Genomic DNA, 14,900 nt, shown 5'->3' with positions numbered 1-14,900 from the left:
TTGAAATTCTTCTTGTGCCTCTACCCCGAGTGCCAGGAGGACCTCGAGTAGGATAAAGAGGACTTGGGGCTCCTGCAGCAGTCCCACAACCTTCTCCTCAAACGGGAACTTGACCTCCAAAGAGTCGACCTGCCAATGTCAATTGCCGGGCCACAAGCAGCTTTAGAGACCGCTCCTTTAAAGCTTTGGGAGCCATGGCCCAGCAGTCCCAGCACGAAACTGATTTGTGGTCGCGCTCAAGACACCAAAGACATACCAAATGGGGATCCATCACTGACATACACAATGGCTGGTACCGTACAGCTTAAAACCTGTCGTCCTGGATGACATCCTCGGTACAGATGAAAATGTTTTCAACAAAGAGGTCGAAAAAGGCCTGTAAAAAAAGACAGAGGGGTAGCTCCATCCAGATTCTTTTAATTGAGCAGGGGTCGCTCTGGCTTCTGGAAACAGAAGAAGACACGGAGTCTTCCCTGGCAATGATTCTGCGGAACCATGCCTGGAATGTTAACGTTCACAACTCACCTTGTCGGTTGACAGGCGAGGTGAAGTCGAAGTCCGTTTGGACTTCTTCTTGTGCCTCTACTCTGAGTGCCTGGAGGACCTTGAGTTGGATGGAGAGGACTTGGGGCTCCTGGAGCAGACCCACGACCTTCTCCTCGACCAGGACTGTGACATCGAGGAGCCTGCCAATGTCAACTGACGGGCCGCAAGCAGCTTTAAGAGCCGCTCCCTCAAAGCTTTTGGAGCCATGGCCCAGCAGTCTGAGCATGACTTTGAGTTGTGGTCATACTCGAGACACCAAAGGCATACCAAATAGGGATCCGTCACCGACATGGCACGATGGCTGGCGCTTCGTAGCTTAAATCCTGTCTTCCTGGATGACATCCTCAGCACAGCCAAAAAGAATTTGACAAAAAGGTCGGAAAAGGCCAGTCAAAAAAGACAGAGGAGTAGCACTACCAGGATCTGCGCTTAACTGCTGCGGAAGAAAAATAACTGACGTACGAGTGCCTTGGTGATGCTTTTATAGGCGCGACAGAGATGTCACAGACGGCTCCAACGATGCCAACAACTCCATTCGGATCCAAACGACGCCACCCGATAACGGGCGCAGGGGTATTACTCAGCAAAAGTTCCAGATTCCACACTGACGACTGGAAATTACAAGGTAAGGGCTCATCTGACTGTGTAACCTGTGTCCACGGGCAACACACACACACTCATACACGTTTCAAACGCCACATTCACAATCAAACCACATATTACTAGACCTCTAGTCTGACTCATGTGCTGCCCTTCCCTCCCCTTCCCCACACCACTGGCATGACCCTCTCCTTATGGACACTCTCTGTTCTGGTATCAAGCATGGATTAACCCATCAGCCTGGTATCATGATCCACATGGGCTGCGCCATCTCACATTCACCTAAAACAACTTCATATTGGCACAAGAAATTGCACATCACCCAAAGATCAAGCTCCATTATTATGCTGTATCCCGCACCAGCCATACTCACATAGATCAACTGCACAATAGTATTGTAGAGCATCAATCCTACTCCGGTAAGAAGCATTGTTGAGGAGCTGTGTTGCCATGCACAGACCTGTATCACTAATATTTTCAGCTACATGAAAAGTAAGTACTGAGATAGGCAGTGTCAGTAACAGAAGCCTTCACCTGCAGTACAGCAGCTCAGTTTAGTTTGTGAGATGATTTTACAAGTATTAAAATGTTTCACCAGTGCACATTACAATGAACAATAGATGCAACTTTGTGATGCATAGAATCTAGATGTGTGCCTCACTTCTGTATATAGATGGGGCCTGCTTCCACCACAGAAAAAGAGAAGTCAATGAATGTGCAAAGTACAGGCATATGCCTTGCTTCTCTACCTAAAGTGGGGCTGGTGCTGCTACTCTATAAAAATACAAACTCAAATAGCATTGTTGTTTAGAGCTTGAGCAAATTCACAGAGTGGAATATCATCAGGACACTTGTAGACGTACCTTTATAGATGTGTCGATGTTTTCGAGGTGGACTTTCCACCCTACCAGTGAGGGGGTGTCTTTGGAATTAGATGCACTTAATACCCCTGTCTCTGCCAACTTTCTGAGGCCTAAAATCAAACATAGCAGAGTTAGCTTGGTTCAGCTATGTTTGGATACCCCAAGCTCCAACCAAAATAATTCATTCATTCATCCTCATGATCTTTTGATTTATAGTTAAACCATGTAAATATAGTTTTGTTTTTAATTTTTTTAAACTGCAGATAATGGACTTATCAATCAAAAACAAGTTACTCACCTTTCCTAATGCTCTTTCTGGTGGGTACTCTATCTAACCCCAGATTTCTTACTTTGTGAATACCTCTAGGCACCAGACTCGATCTGGACCATTTTCCCAGAAATTACGAGGCCAGGAGGTGTTGTCATATAGCTCCACACAGGATCCATTCCGTCCTGGATGCGGCGCCTGAGCACCTTCATATTTGCCACCTACCTCTCACAATGATGTCAGTTTCTTTCTGATATGTGTCCGCACCGTTGGACACAGAGCCTTAGTAACCAGATTGCTTCAGTGTGCAGATCACTACAATGGAAAGGATTTAGCATGGACTAGAAGTGTCCGAGCAAAGGTGGGGGAGGGTTAGTCTGTGAGGAATCTGTGATTAAATTGAGTATCCACCAAAAAGAACATTTCCAAAGGTAATTTATTTGTACTACAGATAGATACTTTTAACTGTAGATTCCTCTCCTTGTGAATAGATACCAAAGTAGTACCTTCCGAAATGGTGGGTATGTGGAATGGCTCAAACCAGGAAACACAGCAGGATAAATGAGGAAAAATGCCCTCCCACTGGATCTAGCTGTCCAGGCAGTAGTACTATGTGAAAATATGAATTAATGCCCATGAAGCAGCCTGGCAGATGTCCAAGACGGGCACATCGTGAGAGGGCACAGTGATGAACAAGTTACTATCTTCGGTAATGCTCCTTCTACTGAAGAATGTATGTAGAAACCTTCCTTGTTGTTATGACAGCAGCTTCTCTTAGAGGGGCAGTATGATCAGAGGACAGACGCTCAAACTCGAAAGTTTTAGATACCAAACTCTCCATTCCCCATCTAGGGCCACGAGAATGACTTAGTCACAGTCGATCTGATCTTCTTGAAGTACAAGTTACTTACCTTCGGTAACAAGATATCTGGTAGAGACATAGTTTAGTGGCAGATTCCTTACCTTAGAATTTCCCCAGGCATCAGACTGGATCCGAAGATTTTTCTTCGAGCAATACCCTTGTGTGTCAGTCGACTCTGCAGGGGTTGTTGGCATCGTAGTCACCGTGATGACATCGGGAGTAGTACATAGACGCCGCCTTCTCGCAGTGACGTCAGTTTCTTTTAACGACTTTCCACGTCAGAGCGCAGAGCCGCTAAGAACACTGAGATTGGTGCGTCAGAGCTAAGGACCTGAAAGGGGAATCCCTGACCCTAGAAATCATTTTGAAAGTGGGGGGGATGGGTGGGCGGTAACGAATCTGCAAATAGAATATGTCTCTACCAGATATATCATTACCGAAGGTAAGTAACTTGTACATCTGATAGAGACTTCTAGTTTCAGATTCCTTACCTTTAAATAGATACCCGAGCAATACCATCCCCGGTGGTGGGCTTCAAACTAAGATCACACCAAAAAGTCCTGAAGGAGCGGACAGCCAAAATAGCCATCCCTGCGGACCTGACTGTCCAGGCAGTAATGCTTGGTGAAAGTATAAATGGACGCCCACGTTGCGACCTGGAAGATATCCAGGAGTGGAACTCTGCGTGCTAATGCTGTGGTAGCAGAAGTTGCTCTGGTTGAATAAGCGCGCAAACCCTCAGGGGGTTGCTTTTTCACCAAAGCATAGCACATCTTGATGCAGAGGACCACTCATCACAAGCTGGTCCTCTTATGCACCAACTTCCCTTTCTTCGCACCCACATATCCTACAAAGAATTGATTGTCCACCTGGACATCTTTGGTACAATCTAGGTAGAACGCCAATGCTCTTTTTGGGTCCAGACGGTAGAGTTACTCCTCCTCATGAGAGGGACGTTGGGGTGCTTAAAAAGTAGCCAAGGTGATAGATTTGCCTACGTGAAAGGGCGTCACCACTTTGGGGAAAAAGGAAGCCCTAGTACGAAGCACTACTTTGTCAGGATGCACTGCTAAGAATGGTGGCTTTGAAGAAAGAGCCTAAAGCTCACTTACTCTGCGAGCAGAAGTGATAGCAATCAAGAAAGCTGTTTTAAGGGTTAAGATCCGTAGAGGACAGTTGTGGAGCGGTTCGAAAGGGGCACAATGAGGTATGTGAGGACCAAGTTCAAATCCCACTGGGGCATGATGAACGGGATGAGAGGAAACATAGGAGTGAGGCCTTCAAGAAACCTCCCAACAAGGGGAGATCTGAAAAGAGAAGGTTGGTCTGGTAGCCTTAAGAAGGCAGAGATGGCAGACAAATATCCCTTGAGTGTACCCAGCGCAGAGCCCTGATGGACAAGAGAGAGAATAAAGAGGAGAATCTCTGAGAGAGGTGCAGAGAGGGGATCAACAGGTTTGTTGAAACACCATGCCACAAATTTCTTCCAACGACAGGCGTATACTATTTTGGTGGAGGCCTGGCTGCCAAGATGACATTACAGACTTTGGGGGGGGGGGAGGTCAAAAGCCGTCAACTGTCGCTGCACAATCTCCACACAAGGAGGTGGAGACTGGACAGGTTCAGGTGGATAAATGTCCCCTGCTGCTGCGATGGAAGATCCTCCCGTAGGGGCAGTCTGATCGGAGGATCGAAGGCCATGCTCAATAGCTCGGGATACCAGACTCATCATGCCCAGTCTGGAGCCACCAAGATTACTTGGGCCTGGTCATGCCTGATCTTCTTTAGAACTTCTTCAGAACTCTGGGCAGAAGTGGTATTGGCAGGAAGGTGCATAAGAAGCCTGAGTTCCACTCGTGACAAAAAGCGTCACCAAGAGAGTGCCACCTTGGAAACTCTAATGTGCAAAACAGCTTACATTGCGCATTCTCTGCAGAGGCAAACAGATCTAACTAAGGCTCTCCCCACTGCTGAAAGAGACCTTGCGCCACCTCCGGATGAAGATGCCATTCGTGATCTACTATACAACGACGGCTGAGTTTGTCTGCTCTGACTTTCAGAGAGCCCACCAGATGTTGAGCCACCAGGGAAATGCCCTGGCGTTCCAGCCACGTCCAGAGGCGAAGAGCCTCTTGACAAAGGGTCCATGACCCCACTCCGCCCTGCTTGTTACAATACCCCATGGCAGTGGTGTTGTCGGTGAACAACTGTACCACTTTCCCTTTGAGAGAGGGAAGGAATGCTTTCAATGCAAGTCGGATCGCCTGGAGCTTCAAAAGGTTGATGTGGAGCCCGGACTTTGCCAGAGACCAGTGGCCTCTGATCTCCGCCTCTCCCATGTGGCCACCCCATCCCAGGAGTGATGCATCTGTCACTACTGTGACATCTGATTGGGGAAGGGAGAGGGATCCGCCATTGATCCAATCTAGGTTCGACAACCAACACTGCAGGTCTTTGGCAGTTCCCGCCAAGATCTGAACTGTGTCGGAGAGATTCCCCTGATACTGCGCCCACTGGAACTCCAGGTCTCTCTGCAGAGCCCGCATATGCCATCTGGCATGTTGGACCAGCAGGATGCAGGAGGCCATGAGGCCCAGCAGCCTCAGAGTCATTCTCACCAAAATCCAGGATAGTGGATGAAACATTGGTATCATAGCCCGAATATCCTGGACTCTCTTTTTGGGAGGATAAGCACAAAACTGCACTGTGTCCACGACAGCTCTGATGAAAAGGAGGACCGAGAGTCAGTCAGGTGTGACTTTGGCATGTTGATACTGAACCGCAGCGATTGCAGGAGGTTTGCTGTTGTCTGGAGGTGGGAGATGACTTTCAGGGACGTGTCCACCTTCAACAGCCAGTCGTCGAGGTAGGGGAAAACTGGAACCCGTAACCTGTAGAGATGAGCTGCAACATCTACCCTCACTTTTGTGAATACCCCAAGGGGTGATGGTAAGGCCAAGGGGAAGCATGGTGAACTGAAAGTGCTTGTGACCTACCACAAATCATAGGTAACGTCTGTGGGCCTGCAGGACGGGAATATAGAAATAGGCGTCCTGCAAGTCCAGTCTCCAGGGCAGAAAGGACCTGAGCTAGGGTCAACATCTTGAACTTCTCCTTCTTGAAGAAGAGATTGAGGGACCAGAGTTCTAGGATAGTACAAAGGCAATTGTCCTTTTTAGGCACCAGAAAGTAGCAGGAATAGCATCTGCGACCTACTTCTAGCACAGGGACCCTCTCTATGGCTCCCTTGGCCAGGAGAGCCTTGACTTCCTCCCGGAGAAGTGCCAAATGATCCTCTGATAGATGATCGAATGATGGTGGCATGGCTGCAGAGGAAGTCTCAAAAGGGAGGGAGTAGCCCCTTCAGACAATCTGTAAAACCCACCTATCTGTGGTAATGGATTCCCACTGGGGCAGGTGATGGCGAATCATGCCTCCAACTGGTCCCGGATGTCCCAATGGATTAGGAAGGTTTGGAGGCAGAGGAGAGGCGGGGGTGGACTGGGCGGACCACTGACTCCCTGATCCATGAGTTCGGTGGATCCCGAGTTCGCATCCACCTAGGGACTGAAGCAGCACTTGTGCGACTATCCCAGAGAGTATGGGAATAGCGGCCCAAAAGGCATGCGGTGTTCACAGACCGCTGCGCTAGGCTGGCAGAAGAAAACATCTTCTTCCCTAAATTGTCCAGTCTTTTTGATTCCCTGTCCGGGGGAGCGGCAGGGAATGTGCCAAAGAATGATGAAGCCTGGATGACAACGCTCTCAGGCATAGGGTGTTGGGTAAGGAAATTTGGGTCATTCATCGCAGGCCCATGGCGTTGGGCAATCGTCCTATTCACAGGAGCCCCTGAGCTGGGTTTGGACCAGGTCCCCAGTAGGACGTCGTTAAGTGCATCGTTGAAGGAAAGAAGGGGTTCTGAGTTGGAGGCCCCAGGCTGAAGCACTCCGGTCAGGTCTGACCTCCACAGAAGGAAGCTCAAGGTTCAAAATCTCAGCAGCCCTTCTCACCACCATAGAATAAGACATTCCCTCCTCAGTAGCCACGGTACGGGTAAAAAACATTCCAGTGTCAGGGAGGTGTCCAACCCACTGGCATCACCCAAATCCCGTACCCAGACCAGTTCAGGCTCAACTGGTCTTCTTAAGGGTCCATAGACCCCTCTGCACTATCCCCGTCTCCATACCAATAGGCATAGAGTTCAGGATCAGACCTGGGCACAGCAGAGCCCATGGAAAACGGAATTGGCATTGAGCGATGTTGTTTCGGCTCCGGGTCATCTGGAATAATTATAGGGTCGATGTAGATTATAGGCCCAATTGGTGCTGGGAGCGGCAATGTCTGACCTGACGCCAAGGATGGTCACATTGACAGGCCCCAGTATCGGGATGGATCCAAGAGCGGATCCTGAGGTGCCCTCCAGAGTCAGGACTGAAGTCGCCGACTTGGAAACCAAGGAGGCCCTCACTGACTCCCCTGGGCCTGAGGGTGCCGAAGGTGGGTCAGGCTGCCCAAATATGAGGCACGTGGCCTCATAGAACTCCTTAAGTTGGGCATGGGTAGCAATTAGACTGAGGCTCCAAGGACAGAGGCCTAGAGCATTGACGATCTTCCCGCATGGTGTTGTGGGAGGGACAGGACAAAGTCAAAGAACATTTCGCCTTCTTCGACTTCTTCTTACCCAAATGTCCAGATGACTTGGACGAATAAAAATGGTGGTGACTCCGTGACCGGTCTCCTCACCTTCCTCTCGAACAGGACCGGGAACGACACAGAGTTGAGTGTCGGGCCACCATGAGCTTCAGGGACTGCTCCATCAAAGCTTTCAGGTTCATGGCCCAACACTCGGAGCAAGACTTTGGGTTGTGGTTGCGCTCCAAACACCAGAGGTACATGAGGTGTGGATCCGTCACCGACTTCATGCGGTGATGGGAGTTGCAGGGCTTAAATCTGGGATTACAGGACACAAACCAAAACTCAGCAAAAACAAATTTGACAAAATTTCGTAGTTAGTAAAAAAATGACTGGGGTAGGTCTTCTTCTGCGTGTAGGCTGGCGCAGAAAGAAAAGAACTGATGTCAGCATGCCGGGGTGGCGGCAACATAAGACCACAACATCATCACAGCGACCACGATGCCAACGACACCTGAGGAGTCGACCGACGACACCTAACAGTGCACAGGTGTAATGCTCAAAGAAAAAATCTCTGGATCGAGTACGACGCCAAGGGAAATTCAAAAGTAAGGAATCTGCAACTAGAAAGTCTCTCTCAGATAAATCTCAACAGAACTAATATAGAAGGAAAGGCATAGGGGAGTCCGAAGCTTCACTTGAGGCAGAATGCGTCTTGGATCGTGAGAAGCCTTGGAAACTTCAAGAAGCAGATGTGCTTACATTGCATGTTCTAACCAGTGGCGAACAGATCAATCCAGGGTTCTCCCCTTCACAGAGGAGACTTTGCACCACTGGGTGTAACTGCCACTCGTGACCTGCTAGGCACTGATGTCTTAGTTAATCCGCTACAGCATTCAACAATCCTTCCAGGTGGATAACCAACAGAAACATGCCTTTGTTTTCCAACCATTTTCAGAGGCAAAAGGCCCTTGACCATACCTCACTTCACCCTATTTGTTGCAGTACCACATGGCAATAATTTTGACCCTGAGCAGCTCTGCCAGCATCCCCTTGATGGAGGGAAGGAAAGCCCTTCAATGTTAAGTGGACAGGCATTAGCTCCAAAAGGCTGATATGAAGCCAGATCGTTGCCACAGACGAAGAGGCCTCTGATCTCCACATCTCCCAGATGGTGATCCCAACCTAGAAGGAATGCATCAGTCACCACTATCAGCTCTAAATGGGATAGGGTTTTGCTGCAGACCCAAATGTGGGCCAGTAACCACCACTGCAGATATTTTGCTGTCTCCTTTGGGATCTGTTCGTAGTCAAAGCAGGGGTACCCTTGATTTTGAGCCCACTGAGACTTCAGATCCCACTGTAGAACCTACATTTGCCACCTGGTGTGCTTGACCAGCCATGCTGCAGTCCCAGTAACCTCAAAGTCAACCTGATTGAAATCCAGGACTGAGGCTGAAAGATCAGGATCATAGTCTGAATGTCCTGGACGTTTTTTCCAGGGGGAAAGGCACAAAACCGAACACGGTCCAGAATGACTCAGATGAAGGTGAGCATCTGAGAAGGAGTAAAGTGTGACTTCAGCACACTGATAGTGAACCTGCACAGATGACAGGAGATTAGATGTAGTCCGGAGGTGGTTGATGACTGATTGGCAGAAGACCGCCTTCAACAGCCAGTCATCAAGGTAGGGGAAGATAGGGAGCCCCAAACTCTGTATGGGTGCTGCTACTACCACCATCGCTTTCTTAACCATCCGAGGTGTGCCGGTGAGACAAAAGAGAAGCATAGAGAACTTAAAATGTTTCTTTCCTGTCACAAACCACACATATCTCAGATGGGCCAGCAAGACTGGTGTAAGAAGTTGGCTCAGTATATACTATACCAAAATGAGGTATAGTGTGCACAGAGTTCCGTGGATCCCCAGAGGCTTTACAGAGGCTAAAGTAGATAATACTAATGCTCTCTTTTGTGGTAGTTTGGTTGAGCAGTTAGGCTTATCAGAGGGTAGTGCTAAGCATTTGTTGCACACACACAGGCAAGGAATGAGGCACACACTCAATGACTAACTCAAGTCCAATGTTTTATGTATAAAAAATATATATTGTTACTTTATTTCTAGATCAAAAGGACATTTGTTGCAGGTAAGTACAGTTTCAAGAAAGTATCAATTTCACGTATCAAATGCAATTTGTTTGCAATTCGCAGATAAAACAGTTTTCAGGTAAGTAATATTTTTCAATTTCAAATTCATAGTCATAGGAGGGAAAAAGTACAAACACAGTTTAAAGGGAAGTACACAACTTAAGGTCCCAGCCTTCAGGGGTTAGGGTGTCCACAGGGCGAGGTATCAAGAAGACACCAAGGGTGCAACACCAGCAACACAGGGCAGGCCGGGTGCAGAAGTCAAATTTGGCGTTGGGCATTCAATGGAAGCCAATGAGACTGGAGCAACTCAGAAGAAAACTGATTGCAGGTAAATACCTGCGACTTCAGGGCACAGACCTGGAGGGGTTTAGATCAGCATGGAGGGAACAGGTCAGAAGCAAACACACACCCTCAAGGGTGCGGGGTGGCAGGGTGCAAACACAGCATCGGGCGCCCAATGCTTTTCAGTGAGGAACCCTAGATGTCACAAAGAGGCTGCAGGCTTGGTCCAGGGGATCAGCTAAAGAAGACCAACAGCTGGACAGGTGTGTAGAGACTTCACTGGACATCGATGGACTGTCTGTTGGGTTCCCCGAGCTGGTCACGGTCAGAGGTGTCCTCTGGATTTAGGCTGCAGGCGTCATTGTGTTGGTCAGGAGGGGTCAACCCGGGGTGGAGTTGAGGTCGGAATTGCCTGGTGATCACCTTTGGACAGGTGGGCCACCTGGACTTGGGCCATGGGCGTGGGGTGCAGAGTGGGCAGGACTTGCAGATCCGGAGGGCTCTGGAGTCATTTTTGGAGGTTTCTTCTAGGGCAGGGCCACTGTCCTCAGGAGTTCTTTGTCCTTGGGCAGGCAGGCAGTCCTCTGGGTATTTGTAGAGGTCACTGGTCCTGCAGAATGTCACCTTTTTGTAGCAGGAGTCATGAAGCTGCAGACGGGCCAGTAGTGCTGGGGCCAAGTCAGTTGTTGACTGGAGTCTTCACTGCTGGTGCAGCTCTTCAGTCCTTTATCTTTTTTAGCTCACCAGGAATCAGAAGAGCAAGCTTTACGGGTGCTCATAAATACAAGATTTATAAGCGTTACAGGGTTCAGAGGGGCGTAGGCAATCGCTACTCACTCGAAGGGTTGCTATACCTGTCCTATGCCCATTTCCTCTGGGGAGGGAGGCATATTCCTAACCCGATTGGCTAACTTCCTCCAAAAAAAGGATTCTGCCAGGAGGGGTTCACCTTAGTTCTGGGTACCCCAGGGGTGGTCCTAGCTGTGGGGGACACTATTCCTGGTATTTACTAAGTTTCCCACCAGACTTGCCGCCAAAAGTGGGGCCTGGTCCGGGGGCGGGCATCGCCACTGGCTGGAGTGCCCTGAGGCAGCATAAAAAAAGGCAGAAGCCTTTCAGGCTCTCCACCAAGTGTTTCCGTTCCTGCAGGGGGAGGTGTGAAGCACCACCACCAGAGCAGGTTTGCCCCCAACCTCTGAGAGCACAGCCTGTCTTCTGGTGGCAGGCTGCCATAGACCGGTCAGCAACACACTAGAGAGTTGGTTAAATTTCAGGGGGCATCTCTAAGATGACCCGTGTGTGCATTTTTCCAATAAATTCAACACTGGCAACAGGGTGGGTTTATTGAGCAAAGAAGTTTGATTCCAAACTTCCCAGCATTCAGTGAAGACATCATGTAGCTGTGGAGTTTGTAGTAACAAACTTCCATCCCATGTACTCAATATTGCTACACTGAACTTACAATGTCTAAGAATGGACTTAGACACTGTAGGGGCATGTTGCTCATGCAGCTATGCCCTCACCTGTGGTATAGTGTGTAGGTAGGAAAGTACCATCTTTCTAGCATGGTTACCACCACTTCTTTCCTGATGTCAGTGTGCTTAGACTGGAGTGCAAAGGGTACTGCTAATCAAGACCCCAGTGAACGTGCTCTCCCTCTTCTAAATTTGGTTGCTGGTACATTTTACACCCACAATCGGCATGCTGGTACAACAATGTAAGTCCCTAGTGTATGGTACTTAGGTACCTAGGGCATTGCTACACCAAGGGTCTCTCATGGGCCGCAGCATGGATTATGCCACCCTGGGAGTCCATGCAAACTGTGTCTGCAGGCCTGCCATTGCAGGCTGTGTGAAATGGTGCATGCACTCTCTCACTGCCAAACCTGACCACTGAACTAAGACACTATACGTCACCCCTCTGGTAGGCCATTCAGTCTAAGAGCAGGCTGCATGTCCCTATGAGTGAGAGTACCCCTGCATGAGCAGGGCACCCTACAGACTCAAGGCCAATTCTTGGGCTCTGTAAGTGCGGGGAAGCCATCTTTAGGTAGGTGGTGGACACTGGTCAACACGTTTGTCTCAACTACATAATGGCTTCTCCGAACATAGGCATGTTTGGTATCAAACATGTTGGAATCAGGCAACTACACTGATTCCGGTGCTAGTTGCATTATACCATGTACTCTGGGGATTCCTTAGACTCTAAGGCTTAGAGGATCCCCCAGTTCTGCTTTTGAAGCCTTTCCGGGGTCTAGCTACCAGCCCAAGCTGCTGCGGACCCCAGACACTGTTCTGCCACCCTGTTGGTGAACCTGTCTCAGGCCGGAGAGGCAGAACAAAGAATTTCCTGCCAGGGCGAGGTGTGACCACCTCTCCCTTTGTATTAGGTGTCTAAGGGCTGTGGTGGGGTGACCTCTGAGTGCCACCAGACTGCTTTGAAGGGCACATTTGATTCCCTCCTTGCATAATCCAGTTTGCACCAGTTTAGGAACGCCCGGGTTCCCACTCTGGCGCAAAACTGCACCAAGGACAGGGGAGTGACCATCCCCCTGTCCAGCTCCTCCCCTAGGGAGGTGCATAGAGCATTGCCAGGTAGCTGGTTGATTCTTTCATCTTCGGTAGGCAGCGGCCCCTGGGAGCATCTGACTGGTTAGGCTAGGTAGATGATGGCCCTGACCCCCTTTGATAGGTGGGTCACCCCAAAGAGTGTCCAACCCCCTTTTAGGGATACTTAAAGGCTCACCCATGGGTGGGTCCTCAGATTCGTTGAGCAAAACTCTACCAGGAACTGTCTTTAAGACATCTTCTGCTCCTGGCCTCCAGAAACACTGCTGGTCTACTTTGCAACTGAAACAAGACTGTATCCAGTTGGGAGAGCTCCCACTGCAACATTATTTCTCCAGCTCCTGCAAAATGTCTTCAATATCCCTGGCTGTGCATCCTCCAGGTTCACAAGGACTCTGTTTGCATCCAAGAACAAGAAAGAATCTCCCTTGGAGTGAAGGAGTCACTCCCCTGCATCCACAAGCACCTCAAGACAATGATGACTGACTGGTGGATCCTGCTGTCCCGCAGATAACAAAAGGTTCTGCAACGCAGGTGGTGGTTCTGTGGTCCTCTTCAGGTCCCTTTTCTCTTCTGATACACTTGGGAGTCTGTGGGTACCTGCTGCAGCCACTGGAACAGCACCCCTGTACACCACTACTGTTGCTCTTACCAAGACTTGCTTGTTCTTCCTCCAAGGAGATCTTAAGGTTTCAAGAAGCCCAGCCTCCAGCACTCTGTAACTCCAAGATCAGTTTCCACTCTGCAGCTCATGCGACATGGGACTTCTGTTTTATTGTGCTGTTGAGGCCTCCCTGCGGCTCTCTGTGTCTGCTGCCAGTGGGCACTTGTGGGTGCTCCATCAACTCCGGCTGGCTTTCCATCTTGCTGAATGCCTGTCCTGAGTCTCTTCCAAGGGTTGAGTCACTAGGATCTTGCTGGTCCACAACAACCAGTAACTTACCTTGCAACTACTAATTGCAATTGCCAAGGCTTGTTGGTGGCCCTACTGGTCACCAACGCTCCTTCAATACGGCAACAGCACGTGGGTCACTCCATGGGTCTCCTTCATGCTCTTGGACTCAGTAGCTGGACCCTTCCTTCACTGTACTGCAGGGACTTCACCTCCAAGAGGATGGGCAGTGCCTACCAGTACCACCTGGGCATCCCTTGGTGGTCTGGACACTGTCCCCTTCTTTTTCAGGTTCTTCTCACCTGGAATCTTCTTCCTAGTTCCACCGGCCAGGTTCACCGGTCGCAACAAAAGCTGGACAATCGAGGCTTCCATCGACTCCAACGGGGTTTCTGATGCCACTTCACCTTAAGCACCTGGGCCCCCTGGTTTAGGTACTCCGCTCTTTGGGTATCCATGGGTGGGAGCACACTCCAACCTTCCTGGTGCCAACTGGTTTCCTCTGTGTCCACTGGGAAGGGTCCTAAATCAATACAAATCCAACCAAAACGAACCTGTAATAGCCTACAGGACACCTGGCTCAACAACTACTCTGCCTCCGAGCGCCTTTGGGATTAAAGTTACTTACCTTTGATATTGTCTTACTCCCCCAGCCCCTGGGATTCTAACACACTTCCCTTGGTTGGGCACCTCTATTCTTATACCACTTTCTTCGTATATGTTTTGGTCCCCCATAAGGCCCCATGTCTTCCTATGCTATTTCTGATTGTTTCTAACTGTATTTTGTGTGTGTAGATATCTCCAACTGGCAATATATACCAATTTTAGTATAGTCTATAGTGTTGTAATAAAGAAACTTTGTTTTTTTTCAAAAACGTGGTGTGGTTCTTCCTTGTGCACAGTTACTGACTGACTATTGAGGTATTGCACTTCTCCTAGATAAGCTTTAGCTGCTCACCACAGCTACCCCTAAAGAGCTCTTACTATCTGGACACCTAGATACTATCAATAAGGGTTGCTGGACTCTGTATAGGGGGCCACACCATAGCTGTACACCATAAACTGAGCCAGCCTCCTACGGCATCAATCTTGGCCCCCTAAGGGGCATTAGGTATGGCACCAGTCTCCATGCCGGGGATGTTCCCAAAGCACAGTCAGGAGGCACAATCAGCATCAGGAATGGTAACCCTACAGGAGGCTCCTTTGAATCCTTAAGTGCTATAGGTACTCTAGGGAAATC

General features: G+C 49.3%; 1 protein-coding gene across 2 annotated transcripts in view; it reads right to left on the bottom strand.

Moving 5' to 3' along the window:
* Nucleotides 1-14,900, bottom strand: part of LOC138265247 (fibrillin-2-like) — a 514,969-nt gene that overhangs the window by 31,993 nt on the left and 468,076 nt on the right. For both annotated transcript variants that reach the window (XM_069212836.1, XM_069212838.1), the window contains one exon: nucleotides 2,010-2,119. In XM_069212836.1, coding sequence (XP_069068937.1) covers nucleotides 2,010-2,119 — 110 coding nt within the window. The remainder of the gene's footprint in view (nucleotides 1-2,009; nucleotides 2,120-14,900) is intronic.

Source organism: Pleurodeles waltl, chromosome 11 (genome assembly GCF_031143425.1).
Source record: "Pleurodeles waltl isolate 20211129_DDA chromosome 11, aPleWal1.hap1.20221129, whole genome shotgun sequence".
Taxonomy (NCBI): Eukaryota; Metazoa; Chordata; class Amphibia; order Caudata; family Salamandridae; genus Pleurodeles; species Pleurodeles waltl.
The sequence above is the reverse complement of the archived record's forward strand: the minus strand, read 5'-3'. Positions and strand labels throughout refer to the sequence as shown.